Source organism: Impatiens glandulifera, unplaced genomic scaffold (genome assembly GCF_907164915.1).
Source record: "Impatiens glandulifera unplaced genomic scaffold, dImpGla2.1, whole genome shotgun sequence".
Classification (NCBI taxonomy): Eukaryota; Viridiplantae; Streptophyta; class Magnoliopsida; order Ericales; family Balsaminaceae; genus Impatiens; species Impatiens glandulifera.
The window spans coordinates 567,233-593,111 of NW_025919138.1; the positions used below are offsets into that span (position 1 = coordinate 567,233).

At 37.2% G+C, this 25,879-nt stretch overlaps 1 protein-coding gene across 1 annotated transcript; it reads right to left on the bottom strand.

The window, feature by feature from the left end:
• Nucleotides 1-15,269: 15,269 nt before the first annotated feature.
• LOC124917518 (scopoletin glucosyltransferase-like) lies at nt 15,270-15,809 on the bottom strand. Its single transcript, XM_047457929.1, has 2 exons — nt 15,693-15,809; nt 15,270-15,632 (listed from the first exon to the last, which is right to left on the bottom strand). The coding sequence occupies exons 1-2, from the start codon at nt 15,807-15,809 to the stop codon at nt 15,270-15,272; spliced, it is 480 nt and encodes a 159-aa protein (XP_047313885.1).
• Nucleotides 15,810-25,879: the final 10,070 nt, after the last annotated feature.

Sequence of the window (25,879 nt, forward strand, 5' to 3'; positions counted from 1 at the left end):
TGAAGCTCTGGTTTTGAAGCTCTCTGTTTTTCTGTGGCTGAAGAGTGAAGTGAAGAGTGATGATCTTAAAAAGAGTATTTAAGCCTATTTTATTTTATAATTTAATATTCACATACAAAAATAAAAGTAATATTTAAGTCATCAGTTACGTCACTCTGAAAAACGATTTAGGATTTTGGAAAGTAATATTGATTTTTATTGATAGAACTTGAGGAAATTGTTATTAAAGTAAAACTTACATTATTAAAGCAATTAATTATCAGTTTTCTAAAAAAAATAAAAATAAAAAAATAATATTTGACTAGAGAACATGACAAAATTGCTAATAAAGTAAAAAATTTGATATAATCTAAATAAATTACCTAATTAAAACAAAACTTTTAGATTTAATTTACAAATTTAATTAAAATTAAAGTCATAAAATAAATTAAAAAATTAGGCATGACTTGTTCTTAGAGCTTGTTTGGATAAGTTTTGAGGGTGTGCGTTTTTTTAATACTTAAAAAGATATTAATAATATAATGATAATATATATATATATATATATATATATATATATATATATATATATATATATATATATATATATATATATATATATATATATATATATATATATTATTTTTATATATAGAGTATTTTAGTAATTTAATTAAAAAATTAAATGATAATTAATAAAAAAATAATATTGAAATAATACTTGATTATGATTAATTTTTTTATGAAAAAACACAACTGAACAAGCTCACAAGGTCCAGCTCTAGATGAGGCATGATCAACAACTGAAACACCAAATTAAGTGTATTCGTAAAGAAGTTGCTGAGAGTTTGTTTAAGATTTTTTTTCAAAATTGTCAAATGTTGGTTAATGGTTTGGCCATATTAGGCTGCGATGGCTGTCATGCCACGCTTAGCCATGTCCATCATAAGAATGAAATGATTGGTGTTAACACTGTGTTGGAAGAAAACTTTTATTTTTATTTTTTTATTAAATTTGTGTAGTTGAGATTATTTAAATAATTTTTTTATATTGATGTGCGCTGATTTTGATTTTTTTTAAACTTAAAATGCATTAATATTATAATTAAATATTTTTTAAATAAAATATATTAGAGTAACTAAATTGACATTTATGATTTCTAAGATACCAAATATACCACTTTAGATAAAGTGAAAGTCTTGAAAGTCGGGTTAGCTTCCTACCTTCAAAATTTAGATGGTTTAAAAATGATTGATTGGTTTTAATTTTGAAAAAAATGAATATTTAGTAAAATAATTAAAAAATATTAATATATAATGATAAAATATTTAAAAATAAATAAGTAAAGGATATTAATTAAATATTTGGATAGATGGATTTAGTGTAATGATTTAGAAGAATTAAATCAATGTTTAGATAAATTAAATTTTCGCGCACATATTTATCTTTTACATTCACAAATTATGAGTCGATAAATTTCTTTACCAGTGTGTCGGTAATTGTTTTTACCCGTATAATTATTAATTTTCGGTACAAATTTATCAATCTGTAAATCTCCCTCCACACAAACCTGCACAAATTTATTTACAAGTAATCTCTTTAAATTTAATAAATTTATATGATAAATTTTTGAAAAAAATAATTCTTCAATGTCAATAAGACAACGCTCCAATAACCTTAATAATCATTTTTTTTTCTTCATGTTGTTTGACATCCATGAAAACAAAGATGATCAATTTTAATCATAAATTTGAATGTTGTTTGACATCCATGAAAACAAAGATGATCAATATTAATCATAAATTTGAATCATTGTCAATATTAGTTCAGTCTTATCAACCTTCCAAGTAAGCTGTAAGGAACATGGATTTCCAAATTTTATGTTTCTTTGGATTGTTTAAATTATAAAGTAAGGAGTTGTTTAGTTTTAATAATAGTTTTATTTTGTTGTTTTGATTACAAATTTACACCACCATGAGTTAACTACTTCTATATTATTATGCATGATTTTGCTTTGTGACGATATCTCGGAGGAAGAGTCGACTAATATTACGATGAGATGAATCTCCTCCTTCCGAACGATCTCTTCGCCGCCTCACCCATCTCTCTTCCATCACTTTTTCAATGGCCTCCATAATTACCTCATTTTTTACTTGCACTTTAATTTCCTCTAAGTTGATAACACTAACAGCCTACTTCACTCCAAACGCTCATACCAATAGTTAAAATCTACGATACCAACTTCTCATTAGTGGGTTGGAATAACTTCTCATTGGTGGATCGAATTCCATACCAACTTCTCATTAGTGGGTTGGAATAACTTCTCATTGCTGGATTGAATTCCAACACCATCATTGGTGGGTTGGAATAACTTCTCAATTGTGGATCGACTTCCAACCACATCAGAAGCTCGCCTTGTGAAACAAAATAAGTATCTAAGGTGCGATGCCCATCGTTCTTCGTACCCGAGATATTTATGTTGAAGATGTTTCTATATATTTTTTTGGTGGCATTTTCAAGAAAATAGAAAAAGAGAACCCAACAAATCAATCTTCCTTATAGGATAATTTATTTGATAACAAATTAAAATTTTCAAATGCATCTATGAGGATTTTAAAACTTTAAATTTTCATATGCATTTATGAGGATTTTAAAACTTTTATTTCATCACACTCTTATCTAGTTTATAAAATCTAGTTTATGAAATGATTATATCTTTAAGAAATAGAGTAAGATTATGTTAAAATGATCTTTCTTCTCCCATTTCTTTTTTTGTCGCCTCACTCATATCTGTTGGGTCAAATTATTTTGACTATGTGTTGAAATAATTTAACAATTGAGATTTTGATGATGAAATGATTTATGCGTTTTGATGCAGGTGTATCGAAATCATATTTCTTGAGACTTGGCTCTAATGAGGCTCATTAGACCGATTTTATCATTAGATGCACAAAATTAGACGTGCTGTCTAACTCAGAGGAGTTAGACGTGCAGTCTAATAGATCTACGGAATTAGACGTGCAGTCTAACTCAGCGGAGTTAGACGTGTAGTATAATAGATCTCGGAATTAGACGTGCAGTCTAATAGATCTACGGAATTAGACGTGTCTAACTCATGGAGTTAGACGTGCAGTCTAATAGATCTACGGAATTAGACGTGCAGTCTAACTCAGTAGAGTTAGACGTGCAGTCTAACTCTACGGAGTTAGATGCAGTCTAATAGATCGCGGAATTAGATGTGCAGTCTAACTCAGCGGAGTTAGACGTGCATTCTAATATATTTGGAATTAGACGTGCAGTCTAACTCTGCGCAGTTAGACGTGCAGTCTATTGGATTGTGAAAGTTAGACGTAAGTCTAACTCCTTCAGACAAGTCTGAACTAGAACCGAAATTAGATGTGTAGTCTAACTCAATGGAGTTAGACGTGCAGTCCAACTCAGTGGAGTTAGATGTGCAGTCTAATGGTTTATAACAATTAGACGTGTAATCTAATTGGTGAAAGTTAGACGTAAGTCTAACTTCTTCAGACAAGTCTGAAGTAGAATCAGAATTAGACGTGCAGTCTAATGGTTTGTAACAATTAGACGTGTAGTCTAATTGGTGAAAGTTAGACGTAAGTCTAACTCCTTCAGACAAGTCTGAACTAGAACCGGAATTAGACGTGTAGTTTAACTCAGTGGAGTTAGACGTGCAGTCTAATGGTTTGTAACAATTAGACGTGTAGTCTAATTGGTGAAAATTAGATGTAAGTCTATCTTCTTCAGACAAGTCTGAAGTAGAACCGGAATTAGACGTGTAGTCTAATAGTTTGTAACAATTAGACGTGTAGTCTAATTTGTGAAAGTTAGACGTAAGTCTAACTCCTTCAGACAAGTCTGAAGTAGAACCGGAATTAGACGTAAGTCTAACTCCTTCGAATTAGTCTAAAGTGATTGTAATTAGACGTAAGTCTAATCCCATTAGACCAAGTGGTCTAATGGATTCTACTTTTAGACGGGGATGTTTGATTTCATTAGACGAGGTCGTCTAACTAAAATATGTCTAATGCTAAGCTTAAGTAGTATGCTTGAAGCTAACACCCGCCTACCCACGTGCTATACCTGTACCCTACTCCTGCTCCACTTTCTAGTGAAGATTAGTACAATAGCTATATGCAACCAACCAACAAATGCCACGTAAGAGAATTTCCCTCATATTACTTGTTTTGCAGGTACATCCCTGATAGAATATTCGGCGCACTACTAGTTGTTGTACGACCACGATCCTTGTGCTTAGAACCTGCTATGTACTATGGATGCTTTCCAATGGAAGAGTGCCACGTATCATTCTAAAAGATTCGACCGTTAGCCTTTGCCCAATATTTATCAAATTTCAAGGACAACGGACAATCTGCCTCACAGAACGAACCGATTAGCGAATCCACAATCTTGCTTGCTGATATTTTTCAGAGAGAGAAATCAAGCCTTCATCTTGATTTCTAATTGTACTGTGTGTGAATCAAGAGAGAGCTAGAATCAAAAACAACTTTAGCCGAGTGATATTCTTCATCTTGTAAATTGAACAGAGTGTGTTCTGTTCAATAGTGAGCTAAGTGTGCAAACTGTATTTGATTCTAATCATATTATAGTGAATCCTTCCGGTGGTTGGAAGAAGGGGTGACGTAGGAGAGTTTCTCCGAACATCCATAAACAAACAACTATGTTCTTTCATTTCTGTCATCTTTTCATTCTTCATCTTGAGCTACAAACCCAAGTAAACAATTCCGCCTTGAATCTGTTTCAAGTGTTTACAAAGGTTTGCATAGAATAGAAAGCGAATTAAATCCTTAACAAGATTTCTTTCAAACCGTTTTTTATTAGCCTTCATCAATAGTGAGACCCCCGTCTCTATCGATAAAGCCGATCCTGTCAATTGGTACCAGAGCCTTGTTTCTATTCTCAAGTATCAAGAACCTGAAGCATGTCTATCATCAATGAAATTCCTATTCTGTCAAGGGACAACTGCGAATATTGGATGATGAGAATGCAAGCTCACCTGGCTGCTCTTGATTGTGATATGTGGAGCGTAATTACTGATGGCCCCATAAAGATTTCGAAGCCAAGAAGTGAGTGGACTACTGAAGATAAGATGACCAACAACCTGGATAATATTGCTAGGAATATCTTGTATCAGTCGATCAACATGAACGTGTTCTATGAAATTAAGTCATGTTCCTCTACTAAAGATATATGAGATAAGCTTAATCAGATCTACGGTAGAGGTATTCAAGCAAAGAAGGACTAGAAAGCGTTCATGTGCAGTGAAAACAAATCCAGATGGACCGATAACGATTCAGAGGAGTCTCCTGCTGAAAAAGAGAATGAAGCCGTTACATGCTTGATATCAGATGACCAATCCAAGGTAAATGATATCTCTGCACCAGAATTCACAAACGAGGAGTTAACTAATGCACTCAATGAAATGGCCATTGAGTACAAGAAGTTAATTGACTATTTTTACGAAATGAAAGTGAAATATGAATCCACTATTATTTCCTCCAACAAAAAATCTGAACCAAACGTTTTTGACGAAAACATAGCAGAGATCTCATTTGAGAATGAGATGCTCAAAGAACAGATTCAAACTCTTTCATCTGAAAACAAGAGATTAAACTATGTAGTCAGTGCATGGACAAGGTCTGGAGAAACTGTCAAACATCAGATCAGTATGTTGAAACCTGCAAGATCTAGATCCGGATTGGGATTTGATAGCAATGAGCCTAACCTATCTTGCAAAAAGTCAAACTCATCAACTGACAAGCTTAAGCCAATAAGTTTTGTCAATGGAAATCTGACTGATATAAAATCTGATCCTATTCATGAAGAAGTAGCTTTCAAAAATGAAATAATTTATGTTTCGCCGACTGTTAGCTGACTTAAGAATAAGCTGGAAGCAGCTAACAAGTCTGGAAATCTAAAACCTGAGTCTAAGTCAAGGAGTTTTAAAAGAAAGTCTTCTTCAAAAGTTAAAGGATTAGTGGCTAGAAGAAAGTCGTCTACTAAGTCAAAAACATACGCACTAATCACAGCACAAAATGGGAAATCCATCAAAATAACTCAAATATGGATTTCTAAGGCACTGATTGACCGAGGACCCAATTGAAAGTGGGTACCAAAAGATTGAAAATATTTATTTATGTAGGTGCAAACAAACGAAGGGCTGGAGGAATCTGTATGGTATCTTGATAGTGGATGTTCCAGGCATATGACAAGAAACAGACGGCTTCTCACTGATATATCAGATTTCTCTGGACCTAAGATCACGTTTGGTGACAACAAGAAGGGTAAGAGCATGGGTAAGGGTAAGATTATCCATGGTAATCTAACTATTAATGACGTGCTACTTGTTGACAATCTGTGCTATAACTTGATCAGCATTAGTCAATTATGTGATAATGGATTGTCAGTTGATTTTCAAACTCACTCATGTCTAGTTAAGGACCAAAATGGAAATACTCTGTTAACTGGTAGTAAAGTAGGAAACTCATACAAAATGAATTGGAAAAAAGAGGTATCTGATCCTATGTGCATGATTGTCAAAAATGACCAGAAATGGTTATGGCATAAATGTTTGAATCATTTAAATTTCAAAACCATCAACAACATTTGTTCAAACAACTTAGTTTTTGGTTTGCCCAAACTTCATTTCTCAAAGGACAAGATATGCACTGTTTGCCAGTTAGGTAAACAGGGCAGATCATCGTTCAAAAGTAAAGGGAAATTACAATCCAGTCGTTGCCTAGAACTTTTACATATGGATCTTTTTGGTCCAATTCCTGTAAAAAGTATAGGAGTAATGAGATTTGCCCTAATTGTTATTGATGATTTTTCTCGATTTACATGGGTTGCATTCTTACCATCAAAAGATAAAACTGTTGAAAACTTGATTAGAATATTTAAAGGAATTCAGAATCAGAAATCCTTGAATATTGCATGCATTAGAAGTGATTAGGGAACTGAGTTCACCAATAGATACCTATCATCCTATCTCGAGGAGACTGGAATTAGACACGAGTTGTCTAGCGCCAGAACTACACAGCAAAACAGCATTGCTGAGAGAAGAGTGAGAACTCTGAAGGAAGCAGTGAGATCTATGCTAGCTGAATTAGACGTACCTCAAAGGTTCTAGGCGGAAGCTATAAGTACTGTTTGCTATACATAAAATCGGTCAATAATTAACAAACGTTTTGATAAAACTCCATATGAACTGTACTATGGAAGAATTCCCATAGTTTCTTATTTTAAGATATTTGGGTGTAAATGTTTTATCCATAACAATGGAAAGGTTTATCTGACCGCTTTTGATATTAAAGCAGATGAGGGATTCATGTTGGAATACTCCTTAGTAAGCAAGGCTTACAAAGTATACAACAAAAGAACACAGACTATTGAGGAATCCCTCCATGTAGTTTTTTTTGGGAAAAATGACTTAGCGTCATTTCATTAAAAAATCCCAAAAATGGGAAAAAAATCAAGAGTTTAAGAGATCATTCTAGACAGGCCTAAAATGATTTTGAAGTCGTAACATTCTGACTAAAAGCTAAAAAGCTAAAAACGTAAATGAATTATCCGATTACAATGTTTTCAATTCTAGTGAGTTTAAAAAACGGTAAATTCCAGTTCTTATAGATATTCCAGTTCTGCTCCGTGCTTGAAATTCTTGTCCACGTTCCCGCGAGGGCACTGCAATCCGATACAATATATTTCCATAACTCTTCAACGCTCCTGCGGTTTCTTTCATATACTCTTGCATTCCGTTCTTGCCAAATGTTATACACCACTACTCTAAAGCCGCACTTGAACACGCTTGTTGCAAATCTATTTCCCTTGGCTTTGAGTAGTGCTGCATCTTTGATTTCATTCCATTCGCTCGGGAAACTGATCAGCTCCAGGCTTTTATAGAATCTGTCCCAAAACTATGAAGCAATATAGCAACTCCCGAATAGGTGATCTATGGTTTCTTCATTTCCTTTACATAGAAAACAGTTCGTCTCCGGGATGCTCATATACTTGCTGATACGATCACGAGTGTTAAGTCTTTCCCAGATGGCGAGCCATATGATGAACTGGTGTCTAGGGATAATCTTCGTTGACCATACAAGAGGAGCCCATTCTACTTTTTGTGCTTTTTCCCAGGTTACCTCCCATATTTTCTTCGATACCAGCTTCCCATTGTCCTCAGCTTTCCATTCATGAATATCCGGTCTGTCGTGTAGTTGTATGTTACTTATATGATCAAGTATCCTCTGTCCTTCTGGATTTCTTCTTAGGAGTGAGTCCCAATTTCTGTCTTTAATGTCTCTGATTTTCGCTTCTGTGCAGTCCCTTCTGATGCGGATATTTTGAAACTCCCCCTTGTGGATGATAGGCTGGTTTTCGAACCAGGGGTTGTTCCAGAATAGAGTGTCTTTCCCGTCCCCTAGCCGGATGTCATAAAGATCTGCAATATCGCTTCTTAGTTTAAGAATCTTTTTTGGAGACCAGCTCATACCTTCATGAATTTCGCAGGTCCAGATGCTGGTTTCATATTTCATAAACCTCGTATGCACCCATTTGATCCATAGTGACTCTTGATTGCACTCTAAAGCCCACAGATGCTTGAAGGTGAGAGCCTTGTTCCACTCGATACAGTTCTTCAAGCCGATGCCTCCCTCGTCCTTCGGTTTACAAAGAGCGGTCCATTTGACTTTTTTTCCTCCTCTTCCGCTACTGCCCTAGATAAAGTTCCTCATCAGTGTATCGAGCTCCTTCATTACCTTCTTCGGAATGACCATTTGCTGCGCCCAGTAGCGAACTATGCTCATGACCACTGTTTTGATAACGTCGATCCTCCCTACATAAGAATTTTTTTTCGCTGCCTAGCCAGATATCGTGTTTTTTACCTTTTCAATCAGCGGCTTGTAGTGTGAGATCTCGATCTGCTTCGCGGTTAAAGAAATTCTTAAGTACCTTACGGGAAAACCTCCATGTAGTTTTTGATGAGCCTGTTGAGAACAAATCCATTGAATCCATTGATCTTGCTGACAGACTTAAAGCGACTAGTCTTGAGTCTGTAAGTGAAGAAGAAACTTTGGATAAGTGGATTGCTCTATCTGATCTAGTGGCTGATCAAGTTGAAGTTCAACCAGATGTACAAACTCCTATTCAACAAGAAGTTGAGAGTTTAGACGTCGTAGAGTCACTAGTTCAGATGACCAATCCCCTTGGATCCAACTTTAGATGGAACATAAATCACCCACCAGAACTGATAATCGGAAATCTTTTTTCTCCTCGAAGGACAAGACGTCAACTGATGGATGAAATGGCCAACTCCGCATTTATTTCTCAGATTGAACCCAAGAAAATTGGTGAAGCTGTAATTGATCCAGATTGGATCAATGCTATGCAGGAGGAGTTAAACCAATTTTTGAGAAATAAGGTTTGGTATCTTACTCCTAGACCAACTGATAAGTCAGTTATAGGAACAAGATGGGTCTTTAGAAACAAGCTTAGTGAAGATGGCTTAGTCTTTAGAAACAAAGCTCGTTTAGTTGCTCAAGGATACAAACAAGAGGAATATATTGATTTTGATGAGTCTTTTGCTCCTGTAGCAAGACTAGAGGCAATCAGAATCTTCCTTGCATATGCATCATTTAAGAACTTTAAGGTTTTTCAAATGGATGTAAAAAGTGAATTTTTAAATGGGAAATTAAGTGAAGAAGTATATGTTGAGCAACCCCTGGATTTGTAGATCATGTTTTTCCTTATCTTGTTTATAGGCTTGACAAAGCATTGTATGGTCTGAAACAAGCTCCGAGAACTTGGTACGACACATTAACTGAATTCTTGTTTGATCATGATTTTGTTGTTCGAACTGTGGATAAAACCTTGTTTAGATTCACTAAAGATTCTCATATCTTACTTGTTCAAATATATGTTGATGACATTATTTTTGGTTCAACTAACCCCAAACCGTGTGAGAAGTTTGCTAAGATGATGCAGGACAGATTTGAAATGAGCATGATGAGAGAATTAATGTTCTTCCTTGGGCTTCAAGTCCGTCAATTAGAAAATGGAACCCTTATCAACGAGGCCAAATACACCAAAGAACTGCTAAAGAAGTTTGGTCTGGAGAACTGTTCCGCCGCAGCTACTCCAATGAGCTCTTCTAGTAAATTGGATAAAGATGAAGGTGACCAAAGTGTTGACGTAATCGTATATAGAGGACTCATCGGATCCTTGCTATATGTAACTGTCAGCAAGCCAGATATTCAATTTGCAGTTGGTGTTTGTGGAAGATTTCAGGCTGATCCTAAACTCTCTCACTTTACTGCTGTTAAACGTATTCTTAAATACTTACAAGGAACTCAAAATGTGGGACTGTGGTATCCGAAGGATTCCAGTTTCAATTTAACTAGTTTCTCAGATGCAGACTATGCAGGGTGCAAAATTGATAGAAAAAGTACAAGTGGAACTTGCCAGTTCCTTGGAGATCGTCTAATCTCATGGTTCAGCAAGAAGCAGACGCCAGTTGCCATGTCTACAGCTGAAGCAGAGTATCTTGCAGTTGGAAGTTGTTGCTCTCAAGTTCTGTGGATTCCACAACAGCTCAGAGACTATGGGATTGAGGCCGATGAATCTCCAATTTTATGTGACAACACGAGTGCTATCGCAATCACCTACAATCCAGTTCTGCATTCTCGAACAAAGAATATTGAAATCAGGCATCACTTCATCCGAGAACACGTCAATCAGAAGCAGATTCGTCTTGAACATGTTTCTACATATCAACAAACTGTAGACATTTTCACGAAACCTCTACCGGAAGCTAAGTTTTCTCATTTTAGAAACATGTTAGGTCTTGATGATCTTGATTGATGTGATTAAGTGCATAAATTGAGGGGGAACGTATTGCTCAAAATATAACTGAACAGACATGAAAGACAGAGCTCTTAATACGTCCTAAGGATTTAGGTTTTGAGAAACACAACTACTTAGACGTACATCTACTCTAGCAGTTTAATCTTCTTTGGAATCGATGTCTTGGTTATATTAACCTGCATGGTTAGACGGATACGTCTAATAGACGTTAGACGTTTTTACGTCATGAGCAAGAGGATGCTCACGTCTAACCAGACATGCGTGTTTCACGTGATGTTTTTGCATAATTAGACGCATATGTCTAATAGACTGATTTTCAAAAGGAAGATGAAAATGTAAAAAGGAGAATAAACGTCTAACTACTAGTGTAATTAGACCCTTCATCTTTTGGCTATTTGGACAACTGTCCTTTGCTTATGTTTCTACTCAAGCGCATTTTCCCGCCAAAAATCAAATCAGTCATTCCTCAAAAGAATTGAAGAAACGTGTCTCTCAATACATAAGGAATGACTAATATTTCTGACAACTTTTTCTTGCACATTTAGTATTAACTGTTCGTTTTCATGATAATATTAAATGATACGTTTATTGGCAACAGACTTTTGGGTTCTTGACGGTAGGAGTAATCATTAGATAATCTCTACACGTTAGACATTGATATTTATTGGATAATTCACTCTAAAAGATAGGAGTTCTTCGAAATCCATCTCTCTTTCTAGAATTCGAATCGACTAAGATATTGTTCATCTAGTCGAAATGTCTCTCTTCCGTCCAAATCGATTCAAGTGGATTTCAAATCCGTATCACGGATAAAATCTACGAGCATGCATAAGATGTTTGAATCTCTAAAAGCATCTGGGCTGAGAAAGTTCCTCACCCCTCATCATCTCTATCACGAACAGTTGGTTCGTGAATTTTTCGAAACAACGGGCTTCTATCAGGACAAAACCATTGCCGGGATCGTGATGGGCCAGATGATCTGCATCACCAAAGAATCATTCAATATGTTTTTCCAACTTCCAAACGTAGGTATTGATGAGTTTTCAACCACTCCGTCTGACATAATGTTTACAATGATGAAAGTCTTTTCTAATTCTCCTCAAATGGACATTCATGGAAAGAAAAACCTCTTAAAAGATGAGTTTTCTCTTCTAAGTGATATCATCTCAAAATCTCTTCTCTCCAAAGAATCCTCTTACAAGTACTGTACGAAGGTTTTTCAAATGATGGTGGCTATCACCAGGGGTGTTCTTGTCAAATGGACAAGTTTCCTCTTCCGAAATCTTGTTAGAATGGTCTGTGCTAGGAAGACTATTTTTAGTTTTGATGGTCCTCTTAGCTCTCTCCTTTGCTTCCTTTTTGATGAACCCGGTAAGAGCTTTCACATTCCTTCCAAAATCCTGAACAACCAGAAGGTTGTTGATTACGTCCTAAGGGTGAAGAGGCTCAAGTCCAAGAAAAGAAAAAGAGATGTCTCCAACCCTCCTCTAACCGCAGTATTAGAGATCTCTTAGGTTGAAGTCTATCCTTTCCATAGAAACGATTAGGAGGAATAAGAAGAAGATTAGAATGGAAATTATTATCTTTTAAGATGAAGCTTTTGAGAATCTTTTGATAATGTTTTGATGGTAACTTATTTTGGTTATTTTTGAGAACAATGTTTTGTGTGTTTCTTCTGAAAATACTCATATTTGGTTGATTATGAATATGATATTTTGTATGTTATATTTGCATGTAAACAGTTGTTTATTTATATGATGAATGCGTATTTTGGTATATATATGCAGGTTTCAATTTCTTCATCAAAAAGGGGGAAATTGTTGGGTCAAATTATTTTGACTATGTGTTCAAATAATTTAACAATTGGGATTTTGATGATGAAATGATTTATGCGTTTTGATGCAGGTGTATCGAAATCATATTTCTTGAGACTTGGCTCTAATGAGGCTCATTAGACCGATTTTGTCATTAGATGCACAGAATTAGACGTGTATTCTAACTCTGTGGAGTTAGAGGTGCAGTCTAATAGATCTACGGAATTAGATGTGCAGTCTAACTCAGCAGAGTTAGACGTGCAGTCTAATAGATCTCGGAATTAGACATACAGTCTAACTCATGGAGTTAGAGGTGCAGTCTAATAGATCTACGGAATTAGATGTGCAGTCTAACTCAGCAGAGTTAGACGTGCAGTCTAATAGATCTCGGAATTAGACATACAGTCTAACTCATGGAGTTAGACGTGCAGTCTAATAGATCTACGGAATTAGACGTGCAGTCTAACTCATGGAGTTAGACGTGCAGTCTAATAGATCTAAGAAATTAGACGTGCAGTCTAACTCAACGGAGTTAGACGTGCAGTCTAATAGATCCCGGAATTAGACGTGCAGTATAACTCTACGGAGTTAGACGTGTAGTCTAATATATATACAGAATTAGACGTGTAGTCTAACTCAGCGGAGTTAGATGTGCAGTCTAATATATTTGGAATTAGACGTGCAGTCTAACTCTACGGAGTTAGACGTGCAGTCTAACTCTACGGAGTTAGACGTGCAGTCTAACTCTACGGAGTTAGACGTGCAGTCTATTGGATTGCGAAAGTTAGAAGTAAGTCTAACTCTTTCAAACAAGTCTGAACTAGAACCGGAATTAGACGTGCAGTCTAATGATTTGTAACAATTAGACGTGTAGTCTAATTGGTGAAAGTTTGATGTAAGTCTAACTCCTTCAGGTAAGTCTGAAGTAGACCCGGAATTAGACGTGCAGTCTAACTCAGTGGAGTAAGACGTGCAGTCTAATGATTTGTAACAATTAGACGTGTAGTCTAATTGGTGAAAGTTAGACGTAAGTCTAACTCCTTCAAAAAAGTCTGAAGTAGAAGCGGAATTAGACGTGCAGTCTAACTCAGTGGAGTTAGACGTGCAGTCTAATGGTTTGTAGAAATTATACGTGTAGTCTAATTGGTAAAAGTTAGACGTAAGTTTAACTCCTTCAGACAAGTCTGAAGTAGAACAAGAATTAGACGTGCAGTCTAACTCAGTAGAGTTAGACGTGCAGTCTAATGGTTTGTAACAATTAGACGTGTAGTCTAATTGGTGAAAGTTAGACGTAAGTCTAACTCCTTCAGACAAGTCTCAAGTAGAACCGGAATTAGACGTACAGTCTAACTCAGTGGAGTTAGACGTGCGGTCTAATGGTTTGTAACAATTAGACGTGTAGTCTAATTGGTGAAAGTTAGACGTAAGCCTAACTCCTTCAGACAAGTCTGAAGTAGAACCGGAATTAGACGTGCAGTCTAACTCAGTGGAGTTAGACGTGCAGTCTAATGGTTAGTGAAAGTTAGACGTAAGTCTAACTCCTTCGGATTAGTCTGAAGTGATTGTAATTAGACATAAGTCTAATCCCATTAGACTAGGAGGTCTAAGGGATTCTGCTCTTAGACGGGAATGTTTGATTTCATTAGACGAGGTCGTCTAACTGAAATACGTCTAATGCTAATCTTAAGCAGTATGCTTGAAGCTAGCACCCGCCTACCCACGTGCTATAGTTGTACCCTACTCCTGCTCCACTTTCTAGAGAAGATTAGTACAACAGCTATATACAACCAACCAACGAATGCCACGTAAGAGAATTTCCCTCATATTATTTGTTTTGTAGGTACATCCCTGATGGAATATTCGGCGCACTACTAGTTGCTGTACGGCCACGATCCTTGTGCTCAGAACCTGATGTGTACAATGGAGGCTTTCTAATGGAAAAGTGCCACATATTATTCTAAAAGATTCGACCGTTAGCCTCTGCCCAGTATTTATCAAATCTCAAGGACAATGGACAATCTGCCTCACAAAACAAACCGATTAGCGAATCCACAATCTTCACTCATATCCCTTAGTCGTTTCCTCCTCTCCATTCATCCACATTCTCCATCCATCACCTTCTCGACTACTTCAAAAATCTCCTCACTTTTTACAAGCACTTTCACCTCTGTTTGATTCGAGGAAATACCAATAGACATCTTTGTTCCAACACTTACACCAAATGCTAAAATCTTCGAAATCAACTTCTCATTGAAAAATTATTCCCCGAAAAGAGGTCAAGTTATCATCGGAATCCCCGAACTTATCCCTTCAATAGTCGAATTACAACCGCAATGTGTAAGAAATCCCCCAACAACCTTATGAGACAGAATAAGTACTTGCGGCGCCCATCCCCATACCAAATGACCTCTTCCATTTGTCCTTTCCTCGTACTTGTTTTCCGCTATCCATTAATTTATCTCTCCCTTTGTCTCGGTTTCCCTCAATACCCAGATGCCCTCAATACCTAGATGAAGGGACGGTTGGATGCCTGCAGGGCTATGCCCAACTCCGCCATCTGCGACGGTGCGATTTTACTCAGGCTTCCAAGACATGGTAAATAACAGAGCCCGAGTCTTGATTATTGATCCATTTAAGACATTTGTGCTCTTTTATTGCTGTGTTATTTCCTCTAATAGCATTTTCTTTCTTCTCTTTGGTGCCGAGAGATAAGGGTCCAACGCACCGTGCTCTGTTTTTGTATATTTTTTGCAACTCCATGATGTAATCAGGTTCTAATTCTTGAAAATTGTTGATTATAATCCCGTAAGAACGATGATTAACTTCCCTTATTTTGTCTAGATATTCTAGCACTGAAGGTAATTCCGGATAAGTGAAATTCGATATCTGTTTTCTTGTTAATTCAATTTCATGGGGGTAAACTAGGAACAAGAAATGAATCTGATTCTCCAACAGTTTGATAAATCTTAGATACTTCAATTTGATGAGCAATTAAAAGACTTGAACAACCCATTCCGTTCCGTCAAAGATGGTTCTTTTAAGACCTAACCTCTCTACAATTCCGGAGATTTGAGGAATAAACCTGTCGGATATCATGCAAGTTGGCAAAGGTTCCATCTTTTCGATGAAATGCTCAACTGAAGTCTGTCATTTCATAAGTGTAGAACCGAAATTGACCAATTGTCCTGATGGGGACCATCATCAGTCTTCTCGAATCCAGGTGATTGTTCTATATTGGACGATTAAGTTCTCCGAAGTTATTTTAATAGCACTCAAATTATCTCCATGGATAGGAACCGACTGATCAAACGTGTCATGAAAATCCTCACAGAGTTTACGAAGCCATATGCACTCATGTGCTGCGTGAGTTAATGCTTTGTATTCCGCTTTTGTTGTTGACAAGGATACCGATCCTTGTTTCATACTACTCCAAGATATGCTAGTGTTTCCACAAAGAAAAACAAACCCAGATATGGACCTTCGATCGTCTCGATCTCCAGCAAAGTCAGCATCTGCATATCCTTGCAAGACAAATTTCGCATCATTCTCTTATAGTAGACCAATATCTAGTGAGGTATTAATATACTTCAAAATTTTCTTCGCTTCTTCGAGGTGTGGTTTCCTTGGCTCCTGCATGTATCGACTCACCACTCCAACTGCATAAGCAATGGCATGCCTTGTTATAGTCAGATAAATCAGACTTCCCACAAGAGCACGATACGGACGAGGATCTGGTAGACATGTTCCTTCGTCTCGACTAGGTCTGGGATTTACGTCGAGAGGAGTATAAATCTTTTTTCCATCAGTCATACCAAACTTTTCTACCAACTTCTTTGCGTAGTTGATCTACGATAAAACAAACTTTTGTTGAAATTTTCGATTTGCAGACCAAGGAAAGTTCCAAGTTCACCAAGCTTCTTCATCTGAAAATGAAGCGAGAGCTCATTTTGTAGACGAGCAACCTCATCATAGTTACTTCCCGTCAAGATTATGTCATCCACATAAAGAAGCACCACCACCATCTATCCATGATTCTTCTTTATAAATAGACTTGAGTCGGATTCTGAAGTTTTATATCCACAAAATTGAAGATATTTTGTAATCTTTCCATACCAAGCACGCGAGGCTTGCTTTAATCCATATAGTGCCTTCTTAAGTCTACAAACCAACTGGTCATCATCCTTCTTCTCGAATCCAGGTGGTTGTTCCATATATATTGGTCGGTCAAGTTCTCCGTAGAGAAATGCATTCTTGACGTCTAATTGCCATAACTTCCATCGAGAACTTGCTGTTAAGGCCAACACAGTGCGAATTGACATCATCTTCGCAACTGGACTGAATGTCTCCTCGTAATCTTCTCCATACTTCTGCGAGAATCCTCAAGCGACCAATCTAGCTTTGTATCGATCTATGCTTCCATCAGCCCTTCGCTTGATTCGATACACCCACTTACATGTGACTGCTTGAGTATCCGGAGGCTTTAGAACGACGTTCCATGTCTCATTCTTCTTGAGAGCATGCATTTCCTCCTCCAATGCTGCCACCCATTCCTTGATATTCTTTACTTCATTATAAAAAGTGGGTTCCTTGTCGTCTATCGCGTTTCCCAAGAAATAAGAGAAGGTTGTTACAAAATTATCATCCTTGAATCGACAAGGCCTTACAATGTTCCTTTTTGGTCGAGATTCCCCATTTTGTTGTTGACTTGATTCTTTCTAATGTGGACTTCCTGGTAACCTTTAACCTTTTGCTCCTTCATCGACTGAATTATCTTGAGCTAAGTTAGGGCTCCCCCTGTCACTATTATCACTACTACAATAGCTTCCCGTAGACGTGGGAATGGGAAGATCAGTTTGAACAGTGTCTTTAACATCCTTCATGTAGTACGAAGAAATTTCGTCGAAAACAACATCTCGCGACACCGTGCATTTGTGGGTTGATTGATCCATACACCGCCACCCTTTTCTTCTCTAGTCATAGCCGACAAACACGCACTTGACTTCCTTCATATCCAATTTGCTCATTCTCGAGTCTGGAATATGGACATAACAAGTAGATCCAAAAACTCGTAAATGTTTAACATTTGGCTTAAAACCAAAAAACATCTCGAATGGAGATTTAAACTTATTTGGGCTGAGCGGAACTCGATTGATGCCATGGGCAACACAACTCATGCCTTCTGTAAGGTGTTGAATCTTTCTTTCGGCTATCCCATTCTGTTGCGGGGTCTCAGGACAGGAGAATTCTCTTTTTATGCCATTTTGTCTACAAAATAATTTAAACTCTTTTGAGCAAAATTCCCCACCATTATTTGTCCGCAATACTCAAATTTTCCTTTCTTGTTCTCCTTCTACCGTCTCCTTGAACTCGAGAAATTTAGAGAACACTTTAGACTTCTCTTTCACAAAGTACACCCAAGTGAACCGGGAAAAATCATCCACGAACAACAACATATATTTACTTCCCGAGTATGAGGCAATTCGTGTTGGTCCCATTAAGTCACTATGAACTCGATCCAAAGGACCCTTACTTCTCGATACAGAGTTGTCGAATGAAAGTCGATGAGCCTTCCCATACTGACATCCTTCACACACATTGCCCTCCTCAATTCTCAGATCTTCAGGTAGACCTTCGACAAGTTTATTTCGAGACATAACACTGAGCTTAGTCATATTAACATGTCCAAGCCTTGCATGCCATAAAAAAGAGGTGCTTTTATCGTTCACCTTTTCTATGTAAGAATTTGATGTCGAAAGGACAAAGAGATCATTTACCCGAGTTCCAATAGGAACCACATCCGCCTTGATTTCTTTCACGTCCTTAAGAACTTCACATCATGTGGACCGAATAACACCAGATTTCCAGCGTCTACAGCATTTGCAACCGAGAAGAGATTCTTCTGAATTTCTAGAAAGTGGTAGACATTCTTCAGAGTAATAGATTCTCCTTTGTCGCTTTCAATGTCAACCGATTCTTCCTTTTTAACTTCGTGAACTGAGTTATCTGTCGTGACAATGCCACCGCCCCCATTATGAACTCGACTCGATAAGAACACATAATCATCTCTAGTAACGTGATGTCCGCGCCCTGAATCAACAATCCACCTTTGATCGATCTCCTGTTTACCATGAGAAGCCTCTGTTTTCTTTTCCTTCGAAGTCATCACATCGACATGAAAAGCCTTGTTCCAGTCCTCATCAATACACTAGTTAGACTTTTCTCCGAGATTTGAACTAACAAAATTTCCATTCAAATTTACTCGACAATCTCTCTTGAAGTTTCCAGTCTTACCGCACCTTAACACTTAAGGGGCTTCTTAGGAATATTTGAAGAATCTTGACCTGTTTCTTCGTTCTTCGACTTTCCCTTTTTTCAGCTCGATTTCTTCACGAACAACACACTGTTCGACTGCTCCTTTATACTCGTTCCAACCATTTGTGCGGCCAACGCCTCTTGAGATGACAAGAGATTTTCAAACTCCTCGAGTGAAGGTTGTTGAGCCCAACCTTGAATTGATGTGATGAATGGTGTATATCCGTGTCGAAGTCCTCGAACAATATGCCTTTTTGTTTGAGCCTCTAATATTTTCTCATCTGGGTTCAATAAAGAAATTTTTGAGCATATGTTCTTTACCTTAAGAAAGAACTCCAAGACAGATAGATCTGATTTGCTTTGCGGCTGCCAACTCGTTTTCAAGCATCTAGAGACGAGACTCGTTCTTCTTGTTAAAAAGATGATCAAGCGTTTCCTAGATCTCACGATCAGATCCACAACCGATGATGTGCTCAAACAGATTGTGGGAGATTGACCTCTTAACCACAAATTATGCCTTCGCGTTGAGTTTCTTCTACTTCTTTGATGCAACGTGGCAAATAAATATGCGGGCTATACTGAAACAACAGGGCTTATGGGGGTCGTTGAAGTAGTCGACGGGAGTAGAAAGAACCGATGAGATTGTCATTCTGGAGGAGAAGATAATGTGTCAGTTCAAGATGCGTGCTCTACTAAAATGACAAGACTTATGGTGTTGCGGAAGTTATCGGTAGGAGTAAAACAACCGCTGAGATTGTCATTCTAGAGGAGAAGATAATGTGATAGATCAAGATGCAGGCTCTACTAAAACAATATGACTTATGGTGTTGTTGGAGTTATCGGTAGGAGCAGAAAACCATTGAGATTATCTTTCTAGAATAGAAGATAATGTGACAGATCAAGATGCAAGCTCTACTAAAACGACATGGCTTATGGGGTTACTGAAGTTATCGGTAGAAGAAGAATAACCATTGAGTTTGTCATTATGGAGGAGAAGATAATGTGACAGATCAAGATGTGGGTTCTAATAAAACGACATGACTTATGATGTTGCTGAAGTTATCGACAAGAGAAGAACAATCGTTGAGATTGTTAGTCTGGTGTAGAAGATAATTTGACAAATCAAGATATGGGATTTATAAAAACGACAGGGCTTATGGGATTGCTTTAGTTATCGGTAGGAGTAGAACAACCATTGAGATTGTCATTCTAGAGGAGAAGATAATATAGTAGATCAAGATGTGGGCTCTACTAAAACAACAGGGCTTATTGGGCTGCTAAAGTTATTGGTAGGAGCAGAAAAACCGTTAAGATTGTCATTTTGGAGGAGGTGATTATGTCAAAACCATTCACCTACGAAGAAACTGTATTCGGTTCTGAAGTTGCACAATGGTTTGCAACAATGAGAGTATTAAAGTCATGGTGGAGATTTACTAAGTAGACTTGAATATTTTGGTTAACAAATGTGTTTTTAAGTTGTCTTGGAAATAACACTGAATCTAGAAGAGAGAGACAGTAGATCATCTAGGCAACCACTAGCATTGGCTAATGCATCCGAGCTATCTCTAATATTGACTAATGCATCTAGGCCATCTTTGGCATTGACTAATGCATCTGGGCCACATATGACATTAACTAATGCATTTGGGTCATCCTTAGAATTGACTAATGCATTCGGGCTACCTCTAACATTGAATAATGTATTTGGGCCATCTTTAGCATTGACTAATACATTTGGGCCACATCTGACATTGACTAATGTATTTAGACCATCTCTAGCATTGACTAATGAATTTGGGCCACATCTAACATTGACTAATATATTTTAGCCATCTTTGATATTGACTAATGCATCTAGCCACATCTGACATTGACTAATGTATTTGGGCCATCTCTAGCAATCACTAATGCATCTAGCGACATCTAACATTGAGTAATATATCTAGGCCATTTCTAGCATCGACAAATGCATCTGGGGCACATCTAACATTGATTAATGCGCATGTGCCGCAATGATTTGCAGTAATGAGAGTATTCAAGTCATGGTGGAGATTTGTTGAGTAGACTTGAATATTTGGGTTACCAAATAAGTTGTTAATTTGTCTTGAAGACAACTCTAGACCTAGAAGAGAGAGGCGATATATAATCTAGACCACCACTAGCATTGACTAATGCATCCGAGCCACCTCTAACATTAACTAATGTATCTGAGCCACCTCTAGCATTGAGAAATTCATATGGGTCATTATTGGCTTTGACTAATGCATCTAGGCCACCTCTATCATTGAAAATGCATCTGGGCCATCATTGACATTCACTAATGCATCTAGGCTACCTCTAGCATTGACTAATGCGTCTAGAACCACATCTGGCATTTACTTATGCATATGGGCCACATCCGGCACTGCGCGTGCATCTGGGCCATCCAACATCGGCGAGTGAATTTGGGCCATCCGAAATCGACGAGTGCATTTGGGCCATCTAGCATGACGAGTGCATCTGGATCATTTGGCACCAGCGAGTGCATCTGGGCCATCCGACACCGACGAGTGCATCTGGGCCATCCGACATCGGCGAGTGCATCTAGGCTATCCGACACCAGCTAGTGCATCTCGGCCATTTGGCACTAACGAGTGCATCCAACAACGGCGAGTGCATTTGGGCCATCCGACACCGACGAGTATATCTGGGCCATCTAACATTGACGAATTCATCTGTTAAGTTGTCTTATGACAACTTTGGATTAGAAAAAGAGGAGATAGAATATTTGGGCATTTCTTGATGCATTTGGGGAATTTGAGGGAATTCAAGACAAGGTGGATATTTATTGAGATGTCTTGAATTGTTAAAATGCAAGAAAAGAGAATATTGAGCAAAAGGAAAGTATATCTTTTTCGTGTGTAATCTTGATTTAAGGAATAAGATTAACACAAAAGGAAATGCGATATTTTATTATCGTAATATAACTAGGAAAGTATTGTGATAATATTTTGGAGATTATTTGCCAAAATATTATTGTTGACCTAGTTGAAGCTTATTTAAAGATATAGTCACGCACTTTAGAAAGTTAAAGTCTTTTCCTTGAAAGCATCGTTTCTAGTCTCAGTTTTATATCTAATAGGGTTTTTGGGGAACGAATGTTATATAAACTCGTTTCATAACCCTAATATGTATTATTGTAATCTATGTTCTGATCTCCTAATAAGATTATGCTAGATATATATTACTGACTTTGATAATTTATTCTAAACAATCAAAGAGGGAGAAATTATTAGATTAAAATTGCTAATTAACTTAGGATAATTAATCAATGTTATAAAGTTATCAGGTTTTGATAATTTAGTTTAAATATTCAAAAAGAGAGAAATTGTTAAGTTAAAGTCTTTGATTTATTATAAGTGTATCAATAAAACTAAGTTGTGTTATTGATTATATGTAGGATCAAAGTGAAGAAAACCGAAATCGGAATCCATCCGGTAGTTGATCAAATTCGGTATTTGATAAACTTCGGTTTCTGTAGATGCGCATCCGGTATTATGTTCGACTTAGTTTCTACAGATGAACGTCCGGTATTATGTTCGACTCGGTTTCTGTAGATGCGCGTCCGCTATTATGTTTGGCTCAGTTTCTACATATGCGCGTCTGATATTATGTTCGGCTTGGTTCTTGCATATGCGCGTGCGGTATTATGCTCGGCTCGTATTCTACAGATGCGCGTCTGGTATTATGTTCGACTCGGCTTCTCTATAAGCGCTACCGATAGTTTGTCTAAATTGGTATTTGGATAAGCGCTTTCGGTAGTTTGTCCAAATCGGTATTTGTATAAGCACTTCCGGTAGTTTGTCCAAATCGGTATTTGGATAAGCGCTTCCGGTAGTTTGTCCAAATCGGTATTTGGATAAGCGCTTCCGGTAGTTTTTCCATTTTAATATTTGGAGGAGCGCTTCCGGTTTTATGTGCATTTCGGTATTTTGAAGGAGCAATGTAGTTCCATACACTTTGTTTGTGAAAAATGTTTATTTGAATTCTTGTGAAAACGTTTGAGATCTTAAGTGAAAGAGAAAAATACTTTAGCTTTGGGCGTTATATTTTCTTGAGTGGGACTTTGTGGGATCTTGTGGTAATTTTTATTTTAATAAAAATGCCCCTAGTGTTGACTAGGGTTTTTGATTTTTTGAAAATATTTAGGACCGGGCTCATACAAGCTACCTACGTATCCCATAGCTAGGGGAATTCAGGTCCAAAATAGTTCCATACACTTGGTTTATGAAAAATATTTGTTTGATTTTTTGTGAAAACGTTGAGATCCTAAGTTAAAAAGAAAAATACTTTAGCTTTGGACATTATATTTTCTCAAGTGAGACTCTATGGAGAACTTGTGCTCATTTTTATAAAAATTCCCCTAGTGTTGACTACGAGTTTTTGGTATAGGAGTCAACTCAAAGTGTGATTAACTCCCCTTTTGATGTATATGCAATGAATGTATGCAATGTGATGTGAAATGTCTATCAACTTCTTTCGATAATTGATAATGGTGACCGCACCTTGGATAGGTTGCCTACATACTCTCGAGAGAGATCAGGTCTCACGTAGTTCACACTTCTAAGTTATGAACTTTGGTTGTATGAGTAATGAATGTATGTGAAATGAAATATCTATCAATTTCTTTCGTTAATTGATAGTGATGACCCCATCCGGGATGAGTTTCCTACGTACTCTCGAGAGAGATCAGGTCTTACGTAGTTCACAAGTTGTGAGTTATGAACTTTGGTTGTATGGATCTCAACACACATGCTTTATGTTAGATAAATTAGATAACTAATTATTTAAAGAACTTAACCAAATTCATCATTTGTATAGGATAAAAAGAAACTGGAAAGCAAAGAAGTTCGATTTATACTTAAAGGACAAATGTAGAATTCGGTAAAACCGCAACTGATAGTCTACTCCTTCGGTTCTATAAAGCTGACGGTAATCGGCATTATGTTCGAGGAGCAACCGGTTATATGTTCGGTTTGGTAATAGAAATCAGTTTTATCGCTCAGCAAGTTGACTGGTATTATCCTTAGTCTATGATCAGTTATCCGTTTAGCCATCTACTTAAAGAATTGCAACCGATAATATTGCATCGGTGTTATAAAGACGACGCAAATCGGTATCATCTGATCGACTTTATATTCGGCTATTTATATAAGATACAGAACCGGTAGTGGATCGGTTCAGTAGAAGAAATCAGTTCTACTTCTCAGTAAGTTGTTCGGAAAAATTATCGGAAATATGTCGAAGTACCGGAACCGGTAGTGAATCAGTTCGGTAGTGGAAAACGGTTTTACCACTCAACAAGTTGATTAGTAAATTTTATCGGTTATGTAGTGGAATCGTTAAACCGACCAGTAGTCTAACCGGTAGTATCTTCAGCTCATAAAAAGACGGCGCAATCGGTAGTTTGCCCGGTAATTTATCCGGTATTATACGAAATCGGTAGTCTGACAAGTTTTTATTCCAAGAAGCGGAACCAGTTTTATGCTAAGACAGCCTTACATAGCCGATAGTTTCCGTTTTAGTGCTAGGAAGAACAATTTCGGTAATTACAAAGGGGAGCCTTCACATTTCAAGACTGTATTATTGCCAATTTAGTACAAGTCTGATAAAATCTCTTGGGAAGCAGAAGCCTGACAAATGAAGTCAGACCACCTTTTCGGTATAAGTCCAATGCAGTTTATTTGGAGCAGATGTTTATCACACTACCCTAGACAAGCCAAATTAGTAGAAGACAAATCTGCATGCTAATCTTCTCCTCAGAAACCATTATCAAATTTATGCCATGTTAGATTATTATCAAACAATATCAGAAGATATCCTCGAGTTGTACTATACCGATCTTCAACCAATTAGATTCAAGAAACGAAGTACCATCAAGGAAATATATCCGTTGAAAAAGAATATGACCGTTGTCATATTCTCTATTTAAGAAAGCAAAACTCAACCAGATTAACCACCCTTTGACAACCGATTTGAACCTTTTTAACCTGACATATATAGCAATCCTGTTGACAAACTCCAGAAGTGTGTTCACTATTTTCCATCTATTGCTATTAAATTGCTTAAGCTTTCAAATCATTGTGTGTTAGAAATTCAAGTGTATTACAATTTCATCTATTCTATGTGAGTCGTGAGCATTGTAAGTTAACATAATCTTTTTTTGTTCAACAGAGTGAGCAGTTAGACGTAAAAAACGAGCAATAAATAAGCCTCGGGTGTTCGACATAAGCATTGTAAACGATTTGAATATTCTGAGTGAATATCCTTCTCAAGGTTTGAGAAGAAGGGTGTGACTTAGAAGCTTTATCTACGAACATCCATAAATCCTGTGTCTTGTTCTCTTGTTACTTTGTTTCCTCTTATTGCTGACTAAACTGTACTTTCGTGGCTTCAAGTTGAAACAGACACTTCCGCGATTGAACTCGGTTCAAGAGTTTGTGACAACTTGCTAAGTATAGAGACCGATATTATCCTTTAATAGGGTTAGTATTAACCGGTGTGTGTAAGCGTTCACCTTAGCAAGACCCCAGTCTCCTTCAGCGATTCCGATCCTAACAAGTGGTATCAAATCAGTGAGTCTCTATACTCAAGCAACTAGACGTAAGCATGTTGAACATCAGCAAGGCCCCATTCCTTGAAAGTGAAGACTTCAATGACTGGAAGATACGCATGCAAGTGCACCTAACCACCATAAACGATGAAATGATGTTTGTAATCTCTGATGGTCCAATAAAGATCAACAAAGAAAGGAGCGAGTGGACAAGTGAGGACAGAAGAAGGAACAACCTGGATACTCTCGGCAGAGATGTCATCTACAAGAACCTGGACAAGAA